Raw genomic sequence first — 17,934 nt, 5'->3', positions numbered from 1 at the left:
TTCTTACAGAGATCCGATACATAAATATTAAAAAAGCATTATATTTTTGCAAATATGTATATGTTCGAAAATTCTCACAAGTAAATATTTAAATACTTAATTGTTCTAGCAATAATCAAAAAACTTAATTATGGAACTACAATAGATTAAACATTCTATATGTTTTTTATTTTGTTTCCTTTTTAAACTTTTTCATATTTTGAAATCTCGTCTCAATAATATAAAAAAAAAAGAAAGAAAAACAAAAAACATTTCACCTCAATGAATGAAAATTATTTCTATAAATAAGGAATAATAAATATATATAAATATATATATAAATTATACCTTGTAAAAAGTCAGTTTAAATTTGTCATTCATATTAATAATTATCTAATTTGTATAGATTATGACTATGTAATAAAATGAATTGCAATTTGCCAGTGTAAGGTTAATTCATTTTTGATTGCTGTAAAACCTATGATTTTTTTATTTTTAATAGAAACGTGATTCTCCTTTTTTATTTATCATCATTTATTTATTAGGTACTAATTTACTAAATTTTATTTATTATTAATTAATTAATTAGTTAATTATGAAATTTTTTATATAAATATAAAACTGAAAGATTTCGGTGAATTTTTTCATATAATAAAAAAGAAGGTTGAATTTATTTGCGCTCCTAAATGAAGTTTGTCACATCTGTTAATATTATAATAATGTATGATTTGGTACTATATGATCTAATATTAACAATTTCAAATGTGTAAATAAAATAAAGAAAAGAAAATATTAGAATTGCAAAAATAAATACAATTTTATAAAGATTAACCATAATTGTAATCATATAACTGTCATTATTGCATTATTGCATATACAATTTTAAAAATGTGCAATATTATCAAGTAATTCAGATGAATTACATGCGTGGTTTAAAATTTGCTTTCATTTCATTCATATACGATTTGTAATGCTTAAGATTATAATCTTCAATAAAATCATGATCTTAGAATAAATAAGCTAATATTACATTTATTATGGTATTTTTATTTTACTTTGTCCGATCTATAAAATGTATTTTTCGCCAGAAGCTAACATACGTGAGTATATGATTTTGTTGCTGTTAGGTTAGATTCTTTGCTGAAACTAAAAAGAACTTTTTTCAGTGTCATTAGAAAATTTGTTATTATTAAATATATAGAATATAAAATAATTAAATATTTATTGAAATTGTAATTAACAAATTATCATTTCATTAAGTTTGAAATAATTGTTGATCACTTATTTGCAGCAAGATAGCATATTAAGATATTTATGTACAAATAAAAGCAAAAGAATAAGGATTAGAATGGAAAATGAAATACAACCATCATCACGAGACAATCCTATCATCATGAAATTGGATGTTCCTATATTTCATTCTATTTTCACACCAGAATTAAATACTTTATCAGAGTTATTTAAAAAATACAATTATCCATTAAGAATTGCAGGAGGTGCTGTACGTGATATTCTAATGGATCTAAAGCCAACAGATCTTGATTTTGCTACTACTGCAACGCCAGAACAAATGAAAGATTTATTTACAAAAGAAGATATAAGAATGATAAATACAAAAGGTGAAAAACATGGTACTATTACGGCAAGGATTAATGACAAAGAAAACTTTGAAATTACTACTTTGAGAATTGATCTTGTAACTGATGGCCGACACGCTGAAGTCCAATTTACCACTAATTGGAAATTAGATGCTAATAGGCGTGATCTTACTATTAATTCAATGTTTCTTGACCTTGAGGGTAATGTATATGATTATTTTTATGGATACGATGATTTGCAAAAAAGAAGAATTGTATTTGTAGGCAATCCTATAAGCAGAATACAAGAAGATTACCTCAGAATTTTAAGGTATGAATAGTTTTTTTTTTTTTTAATATTAAATAATTCTATATTAAACTTAACATTTATTACAATTTACAGGTATTTTAGATTCTATGGTAGGATCACAAACAACCCTGAAGAATTTGATGAAAATACTATAAAAGCAATAAAAGAAAATGTTTCAGGATTAGAATTTATTTCTGGTGAACGAATATGGTCTGAATGGAAAAAAATTTTGGATGGTAGATATGGTGGAGAATTAATGTTGAAAATGATAGAATGTGGTGCTGCATCATATATAGGACTTCCAAAAGAACCAGATGTAGAAAATTTTAAAACTGTTTACTATCGTGCATTGAATAACTCACTTAAACTACATGCCATAACTTTAATTACTTCATTATTAAAAAATGAAGAAGAAGTAATGATCTTGCACAAGAGATTAAAGTTCTCTGCTTATGAAAGAAACTTAGCATTATTTTTGATTCAACATAGAGAACCAAAACCTTGTGAAAAACCATTAAGACCATATCAGCTTCTAATAATAAATTCAAAACTTAAAGTATCAGATACAAAAGAATTTGTATGTGAAGTATTAAAATATAGAGGAATGGTAGAATTCTATGATGAAATTAATAAATGGATAATTCCAAAGTTTCCAATAAGTGGTCATATGATAAAATCATATGTACCACATGCAAAAATGGTAGGACCAGTTTTATGTCATTTAAAAGAAATATGGTTTGATCAAGATTTTAAAATTAACTTTGAAGATCTTATAAAACATGTAGAATTAATAGTGCATGAATTGAAAGAAAGTAAAAAATAAATGTAAAAAATGATGTGTTGTTTTTTATTATTTTAATTTTATACATATTTCAATAAATTATGGTGAAATTAAATTATTATGCATCATTAAGTCTGTTCATCATTTCTGATTTTATAATGGTTTATTCTAACAATGAGTATAGACTTAATTCTTGTCTGATGTTGATGAACAAGCGTTCATTGTAAAAATGAAAGTTTAAGTGAGAACATGACTTTCTGGAATTATTTTTTTTCTAAAAAGTCGTGTTAAAAAATGATGTTTCTTTGGGAACAGTTTATGCATACAAATAAAGCTTGTTTTATTACTTTTACTCTTACTATATTTAGTCACATTTCTGTAGATGATTTCTTAGCAATATTTAAATTAAAATATCTCCTAAACTGATAATTTTTCGACAATATATGGATTAATATTCTTTTTATAAAGAATCTCATTGAAAATTATTACTCTAACTTGTGTACGTATATAATATATATACTTTTTATGTTTCTTTTTTTATATTCAAGTCATTAATATTAAAAAATTCTCTGCATAATAAAGAGAATTAAACTGGTTTTTTCCTTGCTTTTTTCAGATGTATTACTATTTTACTATATAAAAAAATTTCTGGTTGTATTGTTTACGCGTAGGAGGGATACACAAGCTTATAACCTATTCAATAGGTGCAGAATGTTTCCTCGTTGCACTTATAGTTCATATTTTGTCCTATTTTACAGCTATATCTATCTAAATGTTTAAGAAACGAGAAGTTTTGTGCTTTATCGACAGATGTCACGGTTGTAGAAAATTGTAGTCTCCGTGATCTTCTACAAATGCATTCAATGATTTATGTGATATAAATATGTATATGCGTCACTACATTGTAAGACTGTATATTCGTATATGACTATATACGTATATATGTTCCAGAGAATATTTCTTAGTTCCTACACAAGCTTAGCGAGGTTAAAACAGCTGTTTCTACTGGATGGTTGCATTGACAGGGAGATCGACAGTTAAGCGAATGATTTATCCAAAATTAGTTCTCTTAAATGATATCGCGAATATTCCGTGGAGAAAATGAAAATGTCGCTGTTAAGAGAAAACGTCAAATCGACACCTTGAAAATTTTTAACGACAAGTAAGATAGTATGCCTTTATCGTAACCTCTTATTAACTTTACTTGTAGGTGGAACATTTATAATATTATTATCTAATTATTAATAAAATAATTAAATTATTCAAAATATTCGAAGATATTATAACATTATGATGTGGAAAGGCATTATCTATATTTTAGGAAAGACAGATGCACCTATATATATTTATTAGTTTTTTAATAGATTTTATTTTGCAAGAGTTAAAATAATAAAATATAATAATTTTTTATATTTTTGCATTCTTTAATGTTGCACTATGGTTCAATATAGTAAAAAAATGCTTTCAAGGTCGAACGAATAATCAAATGTTTGTTCTAATTTATTTTTATTTTTTATATCCTATAGTGTAGCAGAATTGCGAGAAGATGTGGAATATCAAGTACAATTTAATGCTGGAGAAAGGCGTATGGCTATCATGGTTTCTTTGTCACCAGAATTTCCGCTTGAAAAACCAGTTCTTAGAGTTTCCCCGCCGATAAATCATCCTTGGTGTAATGAACACAGTGAAATCATTAGTGCACCAGGATTACTTAATGTAAATTACATTAAGTTATGAGCAAATTTTATATTAAATTCTATTTTTATATATATTTCTATAGAGAGATAAATATTATTATATAATTATCATCACAAATGTTTTAGTTTACAGTGCATAGTGATCTTGGTCGTGTTGTTCAAGCTATCATTAGAGAATTCAGTAAAAATCCGCCTCAGGTAATAGAATATGTTTCGCCTGGATCTGCCAAATCACATAGAGGTATGTATGTATCTCTTAAAAGTTCCTTTACTGTTTTATTTTATACTTCTCAATGAATAAATTTTGTCAAATTAATTTTTAATGTATGAACGAATAATTAATCCCGTTACAGACTTACAAGAAAGAAATTCACCATCTTACTCGCTCCAACAGTATGCAGATATTCCACCTACTTCTTACAACTCATATTATAATACACAGTTTCCACAGTATTCAACCTCTGGTACAAATCCTTGCATTTATAACTATAATAATACAAATTCTGGCAGTACATATGTCACAGACAACCAGTCAAAAACATTTGGCTCTACATCACAGCATTCAACATTTATTTCATCCTCAAGAAGTAATACACTTCACAATGCCAGCCCTTCTCGATATACAACAAATCAACAAAGAACAGCATACCTTAACTCACATTATGCAAATACTAACTATCATGCAACGTTACCAAGCTGTGCACAAGCAAAAGCTGTGCAAAGTTTTGTATTTCCTGAACTAAATAATTTGTCCAATGAGGAATTGAAAAAACTTAATGAAGATGAAGATAGGCAGGATGAATTTCTTGAAAAACATTCCCAATTAAAGGATGTTAATATGGCTATTGAAGATACTATTGATTGGGTAGAAAAGACAGCAGGTATGTAATAAAATGAAACTGTGATACTTATATGTAGGTGTATATGCGAAGAAAAAGAAATTAATAGTATATTAATAATAAAATAATAATAGTAAATTTTTTTTATAATATTTTTTTCTATCCTAGAAGCCAATGTAGCAAAGGAACCTGAATTAAAACAATTACAAGCTAATGTTGCAGAAAAAATACGAACGGTAGCTGTATTAAAAGCTAGATATGACCAACTAATACAACGATACAATAAATTGTCAGAAATCTTCACACCAGATCAGATAAAAGAATGCCTAAGGCAAGCAGCGGATGAAAGTCACGAAGAAAGTGAAAAAATCGCGGAAGATTTTCTAAATGGAAAAGTTGACGTAGAGCGATTTCTTAGCACGTATATCGAATGTCGGAAACTAGGACAAGCAAGAAGGACTAAAGAAGAAAAATTGGCCCATCAATTGAACGAATTGAAACGAGCTGGTTATTGAATTAATATATAATCATTTTTTCTATGAAACGAACAAATTGTAAATAATCTCTAGATAAATTAAATAATAATTTGAACTCGAATAGCATTCGTATATTTATCAAATATCTATATTATTAGAGCACTCGCTGGCAGAGAGAGAAATACGATTTTTATAACATAATTATGTTGTATTACTGCCTGTTACACACAATTTTTTGAATTAATTCAAACTGGTAGCATTCCATAAACGGTGTAAAAAGATAATAAATACAGAAGTTTACTAAATGTAAATTTGACAGATACCATGCTGCAATATATGATGAAAGTACTATAAATTTAAAAAATTCTTCAGTATTTGCACTATAATATTATTTGATATAATCCAGTTACTTCAAAATGTACTTACCTTGATAAAAAGAAATAAGAAATTAAGATGAATTTAATGGGCCATTGCATTATATATGTTTTGTTTATATTTTAAAAGAAGCACTTTTTTTACTATGTAAATAAATGTGCAGAAATATAATTAAACCGATTTTTAACAATTTGCTACTCGGTGATATTAATCAACTTATTTTTCCTACGAATGTTCCTAGCAAAATTTCATATTTTCATATATACTTCGCTATCCATCAACTATAGATTTTATGGCTGAATAATGTTGTGACATGGAGCTTTCTAAATATTTGTATCGCGAGAAATAGAAAATACGTTTTCGGAATAAATTTTTATAGCTATTGGTTCTTCTGATTTTTGTTAATACAAAAATCAAATATAATACAAGGTATATTATTAAAAAAAAAAAAAAAATAAACAATTTAGCATTATATATTACAATATTGCATTTACGATTTGCATTAATCTGTATAAACATTCAGTCAACATTGTCATGAATGAAGTATGTGCATTTACAATTATGGTACAACACATTATAAAAATAATACATGGACGATTTTGTATCACTGTATCGTCAATTCAACGTTAAAAGAACACATTTAATTGATATACTTATACAAACCTAAATGGAACTTATAGTTTTCTTCTTTTAAACTTGTCATGGATCAACAAAAGAAATCATTATATAACGAGTACCCTTGGTTACTTTCAATCCTTCATGATAATGTGTCAGTCTTCCAGGATGCATTAACATCCATCCAGGTTTCGTATCGGTAACCGAACAGTTATATCGGATGAATCTACATCCACCGCCTTCATAGTCGACTCCAACTTCGTTAAGAGCAATATTAATTGTATACGTCGAACTATCATGATGCGGCCTTAACGATGGTTGTTCGTCTGGTCGATATCGAACAACGAAATTCATTATGGCGCGTGGTGGCTATTAAAAAAAAAAAAAAAAAAAAATATTTAAACCATTTCATGATATGGTCTACCTATCACTAATAAAATGATATGTAATCTTACATCGTGATAATATCCCGTGAATACTAACTCCTGTAAGGGTCTAACATACTCTTTTAAAAAGTACAACCATTGTGGTTCAAAGTTAATTTGATTCATATGTATATCGCGAGTTGGTACATTCTCATAACCACCTGATAATCTTGGATCCTATAAAAAAGTTTATTATTTATGATTTTTCTTTTCATTCTTTGTTTGTTTATTTTTTAATAATTTGTTTGATCACAGGAAAACTCACATGGTTTGTACCGTCGGACCAATGACCATACGTTTCTACAACATTGATCAGCTCTTTAGTAAATCGTCTATTAGCAATAGGGAACCAATAAACATCTGGACACGGCTAAAAGACGAAGAAGAAGTAGAAGATATGATGGACGTTAAAAATATCGATGGTCAATTTATATAAGGAACGAGTGAAAATAATATCTGTTATACATGCCTGTTGGGATTGATGATTCGGATGAAAATTCAGACTATAATTTTCGTGTATGTATCTTTTCTCCCAATCGAACTTATTATCTAATATTTGATAGAAATCTGGATGCGTTAATTTGATATTGTAGGTATCTGGATCAACCAAATGTCCAAAATCTAATCTGTTACTAACATACATGTGAATGTAACGTTCTCTGTTGATATATGCAAAAGCCATGTCTGGATCCAAATCGTCGACCGAATAGGAAGGACGTGTTGCCTTGTTCTTTATGAGTGTGGCATTGATCAAATAACAATTACTAATGAATGGTACATTCCACAAACCCCTGGAAAATATAAATTCGTATCATTATATTGTAGATCATTAAAGGTTTTTTTGATATTCGTAGAATGACGATCTTTAGAAGAAGAAAAGAAGAAAATATATGAAAGATTGCTTTGAAAGTGCTCTGTCATCTCTAGAAAAGCTTTACATCATACGTTAAGTACCCTGCAGGGTTGTTTGTTATTTGAGTAATATAGATCAATGTGTTGTTTTTCAGAGGTCATCGTTTAAATGTTTTGTACCGTAGTCACTCTGCTACTCTGATTGCTTGATGAGCATACTGACAATGGGTTATGCATAATTATCCAATTGAGATTCATAACTCTGTCACTGGTAGCTGCGTGCCCATCGTACGTGGACCATTTGTATTTTAGGCTGTAGGGTCCGGCGGATCTGATCCCAGAGTTTTGCTTTTCCAATAGTGAGCAGAAGTTGTTCTTTGAATGCTCGGTAAGAGGACATAATGATATTCCTGACATAATCGATAGTAGATCGAAGCTCATCGTACATGTTTGACGGGAAAAATAGAAGCTCGAAAAGTTGTGTGTCTCGAGAAGAAAATAAAAAAAATATAAATGAACACGAAAAGAAAAATATCTTATCAATAAAAAGTCATTTGCGATTGGTCGTCAAACCTCAGCAAGTTAATAAAGAAGATGTACGAAAGATCGTTTCGATTTTAGATCAAATGACCAGATGCAGATTTCTCTCATTGTTGCTGTTAGCAGCTTTGGTGGTGAGTGCGAATGCAGCGAAGGGTGGAGGCCCTCGTGGGGCTGGTAGAAATCGTGGCGGAAGAAGAATGTACGGATCTTCGGCTATACCTATGTCACATCGAAACTCTGCAAGTGTTCGCTATTACGAGAACAAAGATGTGAGTTCGATATTGACACATATGAGGAGAAAGAGAAAGAGAGAAAGAGAGAAAGAGAGAAAAAAAAAGAGAAAGAGAGAAAGAGAGAGAAAGAATATTTCTGACGGACGATTCTGTTGTTCAGGGTGCAAAAATTGTCAAGGCTTCTCACTTTGAATTGGATTATATGTTAGGAAGAAAGATCACTTTTTTCTGTATGGCCACGGGATATCCAAGACCTGAGATTACCTGGCTTAAAGATGGTATAGAACTTTACCATCACAAATTTTTTCAAGTGAGTAGGAATTTTCTTTTCTTTTTCATTCAAATAGAAATTATTCTAATGATTTCTAGGTACACGAATGGCCGGTTGGGAATGATACAATAAAATCAAAGATGGAAATCGATCCTGCCACGCAAAAAGATGCTGGCTATTACGAATGTCAAGCTGATAATCAATATGCTGTTGATCGTCGTAGTTTCAGAACAGACTACGTTATGATATCATATTAATTAATTTAAACTTTTTAATAACTTTTGTAATAATCGAAAAATATTGTTCGAATTTGATAGAAACTTAACATGCACATATAATGATGTTATTGTAGCATGAAATGTAAGACTGACACATATGAAAAGATGTCACTGACAACCCCTTTTCAATCTGTTTTCTTTTTTCTTTAATAAATAAATAAATAAAAAAAAGAATTCTATTATCTTATTATAATGTATTTTAGTATTGGACAGTATGATAAATTGATCTTATTCATCTTGATAATCAAAAGCATATCATTTTAAAAATACAATGTCAAAGTTTATTAGATGATAGAGTTCAAGTACTCTTACCGTTAACATTTTTCACCATATAACGATATAAATGCAAATTCAGATGTCCCCTAGCTCTTTTTCATTAGGACATGATTGACTTCCACAAGGGTTATAAATTTGTAAAGTGAGGTATAAAATATATCGAGGAACGAATCGAATTGATAAATATAGTACGAATTCTGTATTATAATAAAAAATGAAATAAAGCGGGTTAAGCTGTTGGAATTCCAAAAAAAAAAAAGAAAAAGAAAAAGAAACGAAGATTAAGGATATTTTCGATGAACATTAAATTTTCTATGAAAGTATACAATTATTACAATATGTATTTAACTTTAGTATTTTTTTTATCGATATTTTTCTTAAATCAATGCAAATCGATTAAATCAATGCATTCCCACTTATGAAAAACTTTGGACGTATTAAATGTTGCGAATAAAATGAAGAAAAAAACATTTAATATATATATATATATATATATATATATATGAAACACATGAGAGCTAACAGTATCTGCTGCAAGTTCCATAATAGATAGGAGAGGACACTAGGGGAGTAATGAGTAGGTGGCTGTCAGTTACATCGGAGTTCCGTGTGATCGTCGAACGTTATTTGCATACGGTGAGTAAGTTTGACAAGTCCGTGCAAACGTTACGCTATTTCCAAAAAGTTTCACTTACTCAGATGACTCGGTCAACTTAATTCAGCTTGTAATTATTAAAGATGTACGTTTAAACGTTGATTAATAATTTTTTTGTTTTTCATGTGATGGCTTAGAGATCATTGTGATAATGACGAAAAATTACATTTTTACAGAGCACCATGCGATACGCTACATTCTTGATCATTTTATTGACTATTTTATTGTTAAATTCTCGCGAAAGTTTTGGCAGAAGAGGTCGAGCCAGAGCTAGAAGTAAGTCTCGCGTACAGATAGGTCTACCTATCACTGGAAAGTATCGTGATACGGAAAGTGATCAATATTACAACAACGACAATGTAAGTATAAAAAATTTTATAAAACGAAGAAGTACTTTTTATAATCGATTATTATATATTTTTTATTAACTATTAACTTTCCTTTTCAGGGAGCCAAGATATTACTAGCCTCTCATTTTGATTTAGAATACGTATTGGGACACAAAATAGCTTTTTTGTGTGTTGCACGTGGTACACCGAGACCGCATATTACATGGTTCAAAGATGGAACCGAGATTTACAGTCATCTTTATCTGCACGTCAGTAAAATTCAATAGATCATTTCATTTTCAATTAATAATGATCTTTATCCTTATTATCGATCTAACTTTCTTTTAACAATAGGTACACGAATGGCAAGTCGGTCCCGATAAAGTCAAATCTAAACTCGAGATCGATCCTGCTACTCAGATGGATGCAGGTATCTATGAATGTACCGCCGACAATATGTACAGCATTGACCGGAGATCATTCAAAACTGACTTTTCCATCGCTTTCGATTAAAATTGAACGTAACGCTCTAAAGAGGTAACCATAGATTGATTTTTTATTAGATGAAAAACATATCGAAGTGATTAACGTGAGAGACAACAAATAAATCTAGCGTGTTATACATTGAGACGTAATAAAAGAAAAAAAAAAAGAAACAAAAAAGAATTTGTTCTATGAAAATTGAACAGTCACATAACTCAATGGAAATATTATTTTGATTCATAGGAAGATATTACTCACCTACGTTCATTTTTAACAATTTCCATGTAGTCAAAGCTACGAGCATAGAATCCATCGTCCGTAATAGCACCCCAAAAATTACTCCATGCTTTGTACGGTCTAACAAGCAAGGGAGCGACGATATTTCTTTGTTGTTCGACCAATAATTTCAAGGCATGTTCATTATCAAGATGGGCAATAGCATCGACCGAAAAGTATCCAGTACAGTCTTTCAATAAGCAGTAATCCCTGTGTAAGAATTTCTTGAATATTATGTTAATCTTAAAAAGATGAATCTATGCATACATACAGAGAGACACGCAGACACACACACACACACACATTAAATCGATTATGTGATTCATACATTGCCAAATTTCTCGCATGGACTTCATCTATATCATCGCTCGGAAAAATTTGTTTGACGCTCAAATATTCTTCTCCAATAGTATCGATAAATTCTTGTATTGTCTGCTCGTGATAAGGAACATTATTGTGAATGAAAAGATGCAATTTAGATTTTGGATAGGTCTGTCGATAAACGGATAATAAAAATTCTTCTAAAAATGGTACTGGTATATCTACGAACAATGCGACCAAAATAATTGGAAATGCATCAGGTTTTTTAACATCCAATTCGATCACATCGTCCCAACAATTCAAACATCCTTCTTCAGGACTCCAGGCACGTGCCAAATAATTTCCTAAAGAGTTCAGAGCTAGCTTACTGTAACCATTACCATGTACTATCAAAGGTATTGTATTGTACACTGTGTTTTGAAGATAAGCCTCTTGCCCCTTGAATATCAATTCGACGTCGGCTAAAAATGTGAGAGCGAAAGTATATAAATACCAACGAGGCATCACTCAACGCCATCTAAAATAAATATTCATTCGAACTCACATACCTACTGCACCATAAAGATTTTGGAATATTTCAGACTTATGATCGAGTTTAATTTTGTGCTTTTCTCTCAATTCTTCATCGAGATAAATGTTCGTATAAAACAGTTGATCGTCTTCATGGTCTTCGAGCGTAGCAGTGTTTAAAATGGCAAAAATGTCGAAGGCGTAGCCCATAAAACCACCGGAGTTTAAATAACGCTTTCCCCCTGTTACGTGTGGATATTTTGAAGCTAAACTCCGATCTGGCCAACAGGAACCTTCCGCTGAGAAGAGTATTCGTGCTTCGGTTTCTTTAAATTTCTCGATGATTTCGGAAAGCGGAGTTAGGAATATAACGTCATAACTGAGAGGATAGATAGATATCGATATAATTTACATCATTCGTCGTGATATAATTCGTCATTTATCTAATTATTCTACCTGTCCGTAAAGATGACGATTCTCTCCTTATCATCATGATACTTCTTTAATGCATCTTTGAAGAGATTTATCTTATATCCACCACCTCGACTGGTTTTAACATTACCCCCTCTCCATTCCTTTCCTAAACCAAGAACCCGTACGCGGTCACGAAATCCGTAGACCTCCGTGGATCGAATATATCTCTTGAAACCATCAGTCTCATTTGAGGCAACAGTGAAAAGTAGAATATCTGGAATAATAAAAATTAAATATTTATACATACATATATGCAATAGCATTTATGAAAGTCCTCGATTTATAAAATCAACATGATTGATGCTCTGTTTGAACGATGACGTCAGTTACCGATCGTAAAGCAGTGCCCATTACGAAAAAACCGCAGTACGTTCAGCGAATGCGTAGTGATAAACGCGTTCTCTGCTTATGGTCTCGAGAAATCTACAATATTTATGCATCACGCACACTTCTTTAATTCGTGATCGATCGAACCAAAATTTGTCTGTTTTTCTTTTTTGTCTGTATTTCTCTCTTTTTTCTTATTATTTCTTTTACATTCGATTAAATTATTAACTACAGAATGAACGGTGTACATAGCAGACATGATTTCCTCCTCTTCAATGGCAATTATACCGCGGAAGAATACATTCCTATCGATGACATATAACAGCGCTACTTTTTACTATGCACGTATCACGGAATAGTATGTATTTCAGTAGTATGCGCTCATTATGATCCAGCCATTGTAACCAGCCCACGCGTTTGAAACAGTCATCGAGACCGAAAAGATAAACTTACCGACAATGAAATTCTTTCTCCGTTGATGAACTCGCTTTTTTCCTCATTATCTATATTATTATTATTTCTTTTTTCCTTCTTTTTTTATTAATATAAAACAATAACACGAAAGATGAAAAAACTAAATATATTTTTGATCTACATGACGATGGCCTCTTATAATCTTACGTTTCCAAAGTCACGTATACCCTTTCGAAACGAGCAATATCATTTCCGGTTATAAAATGACAAAAATACAACGAGTTGATTAGAGAAAAGAATATTTTCAAATATATATATAATAAAATATGTTTACAGCGAGATGATTTATAAATGGAAATGTTTGGACAACTAAGTTAAGGCAAAATAGGTTGATCTCGTTGAGCCAATTAACGATGTAACTACGATGAAACTATATTGCTCGTTGATACGTTAAAATTTGATGTTTTATTTTATTAGATTTCTATCAGAAACATGAAATTATACTTGATGATTGAAAAAAATAAAAAGAAAAAGAGAGAGTCTTTTATATTGAAATGTAACTGTAAAAAAAGACAACAATTGGTTCCGATCGCGCGATAATCTTTCGAAAGCGTAACAATAGATCAATAGAAAAAAAGACAATTGACGAGAGATTTTACTTCAATACTCGGTGCTTTTTACAAGTAATTTATGACCAATCGAGACATTACATAATTGAGAGAACTTTCGTCTCTTTCCAAAGTTGTTTGCGGTTACAGAGATTATAGCATTGCTTCGAGAAGTAGAAAAAGTGAATGGTACTTAGTTCCTTATTTCTTCTTGTCACTTTCGCTAAATTTTCCTTATTAAATGAACCGTGACATTATTTTAATCGAGAGAGAAATTTTCGATTATAATTTTTAATCGTTTATCGAAAAGTAAACATAATTATGCAAATTTACAAGATATACGTAATATAAAATTCCTTTTCTTTCGAGAAAGTATAAAATTTTAATATAAATTTTATACGGACAATTTAATGTAAAAGTAAAATTTAAAAATTTACATAATAATAAATAATTTATAATTACTTATGTTTCAATAAACAGTTAACGAAAAAAAAGAAGGAAAATATATATATATATAAAACATGAACAAGTATAGAAAGGAATGACAATTAATAAAAAAAAATTCAAATGAGAATTATAAAAAAGAAGGAGAAAACAAATGATAATGTTTTAAAGGTGAGATTTTGAACGAGAAGGAGGGAATGAATTCGATAATGTAAACAAAAAAGATGAGTTTACCATTTGATTCCGACGAGTCCGTGTTCTCGCTGCCCACGTGGTAGGTTAAAAAAATGCTCCAAATCAAACACCATCCGATTCTTTTGATCTGCATTTTCGAAATGGCAGATCGATGTAATCACGAAGAAAATCGTCGACTCTACCTGTTTGACCCTTTTAGGTAATCGTCACGCGACGTTTAGATCGCGATAACGAAATCAACGATACACAACTCGAGCTCACACTTTCGATTGCTGTCTTCGACTGAGAGAATCGCGTTAAATGCTTCGAAGGACCGAAAGACCGGGTTCCTTCTCTCTCTCTCTCTCTTTCTCTCTCCCTGTTTCTCTGTACTACTCTTACTCCCACACTTTTCGGAGGCAAACTACTATCCGTGAAGAGGACGTTAGGCTTTATACAGATATATCTTTTTCATCCCGCGTAGAAAACACGGCGTAGGGATACCGTTTAACATCCCCGAGAAATGTCTCGCGCGCGCATTAACTTCTCATTCATGGTATCACGATTACTCGCCTGATGCAACATTTTGACGATATTCCTTCTGCTTTAAAAAGAACGTTATGATTTTCTTTTCGATGAAACGTATTAACTCGACTTTCTTTTTCCTTTCCTGTTTTCATTATTTTTCATTTTTCTTGTAATATACGTTGATAGCATCTTTTTTCTCCGTTGTCTCTTTCTTTCTTCTGTTCTTCTTTCTGTCAGCCCCCTTCTATCACTGTCAAAGATGTCACTCGAAAAGTGAGGTTAACCGTAATCGTTACGCGCTCGAAACCGGTTTAATACGACCATTAAACGTCTCAGGCAATTATGGGAACGTCGTGCCTTTATTATGGTTTTCTTCTCGCTGCTTGCCGTTCGCCGTTATTTTGTTGTGACAGGATGCGTTTCGTTCCGAGGCCGTAACTCGGTATATACATTCGAGGGTGCATGTCGTCCGCTTCCGTTCGAAATGCACTATCGCGCGCGCGTCATTACCAACATATTCGATTGATCGATTATCGTTATATATCGTTACCGACATTCAATCGATGATCAATCGAATACAATTTAATAATTTGATAATAATTTCGTAATGATAATGGTTCTGTTAACTCTAATAACAGTATAAGACACATTTATTTTCAAAAGCATCACATATGTTTTATAAGTGGCATCCCTTTACTTTATTTACAATTATTATTGTATGTGTGTAAAAGTTCATAATAATAGATCCTAAAGACATAAAGCAGCAAGAATATTTATAATTAAAATTCTCGATGCAATGATCATTGACACAACTAGTAATATAAACTAAATTATTTCACTAAATACATTACTGTTTTACCAATAATGTTTGTGTTGTAAAACGATATAAGAACAGCTGCTGTAACTTTCTTTATGAGGACTATTACCATTAATAAATTAATATGTTATTTTGATGGATTTATAAGAAGCAATAGAAGATAGTGTTAAAATTAATTATAATCTCTCAAATGAATAAAATAAAAAAAAATCACATTATATAAACTTTATCGATTATTAGGATACTAAAATACAGAAGATATAATATATATATTTTTTCCCAAGAATTTCTCACTTTACTTTTCTGTATAGTAGTATTATTATGTGGTTTACTGCCTCATTATAGAAATCGCTACAGCTTAATGTTGTCCATCAAACGCAACATCACGTGAACACATTACCGAGCTGCCCTTGTATATAGTTTGTTAAAAATAAAATCAGACAACACAATATTCACATCATTTTCAAATCTACCATTCAGCATCTCCGTTTGCTTTTTGAAACACATAATCTTTTCCACTTAAGTTCATTATGCCATCCTTAAGATAGAATTTCCATTTATTTCTACTCCTTGTGATCTGAAAAGTAAAATATTTGTATGCATCGTGCATAAATGTTCCTATCATAATGTTTTACGTTAAAATGTTTAAACAGATTCTTCTTCTTTTTTTAATTAAATTTAAGAACTTACTTTATCATATTGACAAACCACTACATTATCTGTATCAAATAGATCAGCTGGATCATCATCTGTAACATCATCTTCAGAATTTAATGGTTCCTGCATGTGAAGAAATACAAGTATTAATATTATACAAGTATGATTTTTAGCTACTTCTAATTTTATAATAATTCTTTTACGAACTTCTTCTCGTGCAGTCGCCTCATCATTTTCTTCTTCTTCCTTATCATCGAGATCTTCATCATCGTCGTCATTATCCTCTTCTTCTTCTTCTTCATCTTCATCAGACGAATCACCTAATGCTCCTAAAGGTCCATCTAACTGGGCTATATTATTTTGCTAAAACGAGAAAAGTTACTAATAATATATTTTCATACTTATGCATTATAATAATATTTAAAACATTTTGTAAATATTTGTAATTTGGAAATTGTACTTACTTGTCCTTGAACAGAACGTTGCGTAACGACGTTATTTGTATTTTGTGTTACAACCTGTAAGGGTTGATTAACTTGAATTGATGACAATGAAGGATGGCCTTGAAGAGTAGAATTTACATGCTGTTGTAATAACGTTCCAGCTACGTCTGCTGGCAAACCCATTGCAGCACTAATTACAGGGCCCGTTAAAATAGTGTGGAGTTGATTGCCTTCAACACAATAATTTATTTCAGTTTCTAGAAAAATATAAAAATATAATAATGAAATGAAATTTATATACTTTGAATCGCAGATGCAGGAACTTGTATAGTTAATACACGTTGTTGAGAATCACGTGCACCAGGTTGTGGAGGTAAAGTAATTTGAATTGGCACTTGTCTGTCAAGTACTGCAGGTGGAGTAGTCACTACTTGTTGCACTGGTGCATTTGAATGTTGTAAGGTTGTACTTGAAGAATGTGATGTTTGCTGTTGTTGCTGTTGTGACTGTTGTGGCTGTTGATGTTGCTGTTGTGATTGTGATTGTTGGGGTGTAGATTGTTGTTGCTGCGCTTGTTGAGATACTGCATTAGAAACAGATGTTTGTTGCACAAAATGATTTCCTATATTAACAGTTATAAAAAAATCATTACATACATATAAAAAATACTAAAGGTACATTGCATGATATAATTTTATCTTATGTACAGTGTTGTGGTAACAGTGTTACAATTGAGCACTAAATGATTTTTCATAAAAAAATAAATCGTAAATGTATAATACAGTTTTTACATATGAGGCTGTGTTTTAGAAAAAGGTAACTTTTAAAATATTATTTTGGCATTTGAAGAAGTACAAAATGATCACAGTACATTACAAAAAGTGTATAATAATTTAGTTGAAAAAACATAATTACATAAAAAATACCATGATCGAAATTTTGAACAA

General features: G+C 30.6%; 5 protein-coding genes across 13 annotated transcripts in view; 3 read left to right on the top strand and 2 right to left on the bottom strand.

Moving 5' to 3' along the window:
- Window positions 1–762: 762 nt before the first annotated feature.
- LOC127065298 (CCA tRNA nucleotidyltransferase 1, mitochondrial) lies at window positions 763–2,702 on the top strand. Of its 3 annotated transcripts, XM_050997432.1 has the most exons (4): window positions 763–1,079; window positions 1,271–1,778; window positions 1,842–1,887; window positions 1,960–2,702. In XM_050997432.1, the coding sequence occupies exons 1-4, from the start codon at window positions 1,017–1,019 to the stop codon at window positions 2,687–2,689; spliced, it is 1,347 nt and encodes a 448-aa protein (XP_050853389.1). In that variant the 5' UTR covers window positions 763–1,016; the 3' UTR covers window positions 2,690–2,702. The 3 variants fall into 3 exon arrangements, with proteins under 3 accessions (XP_050853389.1, XP_050853388.1, XP_050853390.1); XM_050997431.1 differs by having other exon boundaries at window positions 766–1,079; window positions 1,271–1,887; XM_050997433.1 differs by lacking the exon at window positions 763–1,079 and having other exon boundaries at window positions 1,086–1,887.
- Window positions 2,703–3,567: 865 nt separating this feature from the next.
- On the top strand, window positions 3,568–5,780 carry LOC127065299 (vacuolar protein sorting-associated protein 37A). 2 transcript variants are annotated; one of them, XM_050997435.1, is made up of 5 exons: window positions 3,568–3,809; window positions 4,174–4,363; window positions 4,471–4,585; window positions 4,698–5,225; window positions 5,355–5,780. In XM_050997435.1, exons 1-5 carry the CDS (start codon window positions 3,721–3,723, stop codon window positions 5,696–5,698), a joined length of 1,266 nt encoding a protein of 421 aa, XP_050853392.1. In that variant the 5' UTR covers window positions 3,568–3,720; the 3' UTR covers window positions 5,699–5,780. The 2 variants fall into 2 exon arrangements, with proteins under 2 accessions (XP_050853392.1, XP_050853391.1); XM_050997434.1 differs by having other exon boundaries at window positions 3,575–3,809; window positions 5,352–5,780.
- Window positions 5,781–6,491: 711 nt separating this feature from the next.
- On the bottom strand, window positions 6,492–14,989 carry LOC127065296 (procollagen-lysine,2-oxoglutarate 5-dioxygenase). The gene is made up of 9 exons (XM_050997424.1): window positions 14,603–14,989; window positions 12,558–12,789; window positions 12,140–12,480; window positions 11,599–12,052; window positions 11,253–11,480; window positions 7,544–7,865; window positions 7,340–7,444; window positions 7,105–7,251; window positions 6,492–7,018 (listed from the first exon to the last, which is right to left on the bottom strand). The coding sequence occupies exons 1-9, from the start codon at window positions 14,694–14,696 to the stop codon at window positions 6,734–6,736; spliced, it is 2,208 nt and encodes a 735-aa protein (XP_050853381.1). The 5' UTR covers window positions 14,697–14,989; the 3' UTR covers window positions 6,492–6,733.
- Window positions 8,213–11,803, top strand: LOC127065303 (immunoglobulin domain-containing protein oig-4-like). 3 transcript variants are annotated; one of them, XM_050997444.1, is made up of 5 exons: window positions 8,213–8,738; window positions 8,863–9,012; window positions 10,359–10,541; window positions 10,631–10,780; window positions 10,866–11,803. In XM_050997444.1, the coding sequence occupies exons 1-5, from the start codon at window positions 8,373–8,375 to the stop codon at window positions 11,022–11,024; spliced, it is 1,008 nt and encodes a 335-aa protein (XP_050853401.1). In that variant the 5' UTR covers window positions 8,213–8,372; the 3' UTR covers window positions 11,025–11,803. The 3 variants fall into 3 exon arrangements, with proteins under 3 accessions (XP_050853401.1, XP_050853399.1, XP_050853400.1); XM_050997442.1 differs by lacking the exons at window positions 8,213–8,738; window positions 8,863–9,012 and adding an exon at window positions 10,004–10,163; XM_050997443.1 differs by lacking the exons at window positions 8,213–8,738; window positions 8,863–9,012 and adding an exon at window positions 10,100–10,267.
- Window positions 14,990–15,258: 269 nt separating the features above from the next.
- The window catches only part of LOC127065301 (transcription initiation factor IIA subunit 1-like), a 36,637-nt gene continuing 33,961 nt past the window's right edge, over window positions 15,259–17,934 (bottom strand). For 3 of the 4 annotated variants that reach the window (XM_050997436.1, XM_050997437.1, XM_050997438.1), the window contains 5 exons: window positions 17,289–17,609; window positions 17,009–17,217; window positions 16,752–16,907; window positions 16,578–16,667; window positions 15,259–16,464 (listed from right to left, as the gene is read on the bottom strand). In XM_050997436.1, the coding sequence (XP_050853393.1) occupies window positions 16,357–16,464; window positions 16,578–16,667; window positions 16,752–16,907; window positions 17,009–17,217; window positions 17,289–17,609 (884 nt within the window). In that variant the 3' untranslated portion in view covers window positions 15,259–16,356. The remainder of the gene's footprint in view (window positions 16,465–16,577; window positions 16,668–16,751; window positions 16,908–17,008; window positions 17,218–17,288; window positions 17,610–17,934) is intronic. The other variant, XM_050997439.1, reaches the window with a different exon arrangement.

Source organism: Vespula vulgaris, chromosome 7 (assembly GCF_905475345.1).
Source record: "Vespula vulgaris chromosome 7, iyVesVulg1.1, whole genome shotgun sequence".
Classification (NCBI taxonomy): Eukaryota; Metazoa; Arthropoda; class Insecta; order Hymenoptera; family Vespidae; genus Vespula; species Vespula vulgaris.
Note: the sequence above shows the minus strand (reverse complement) of the source record. Positions and strands in the feature narration are given on the sequence as shown.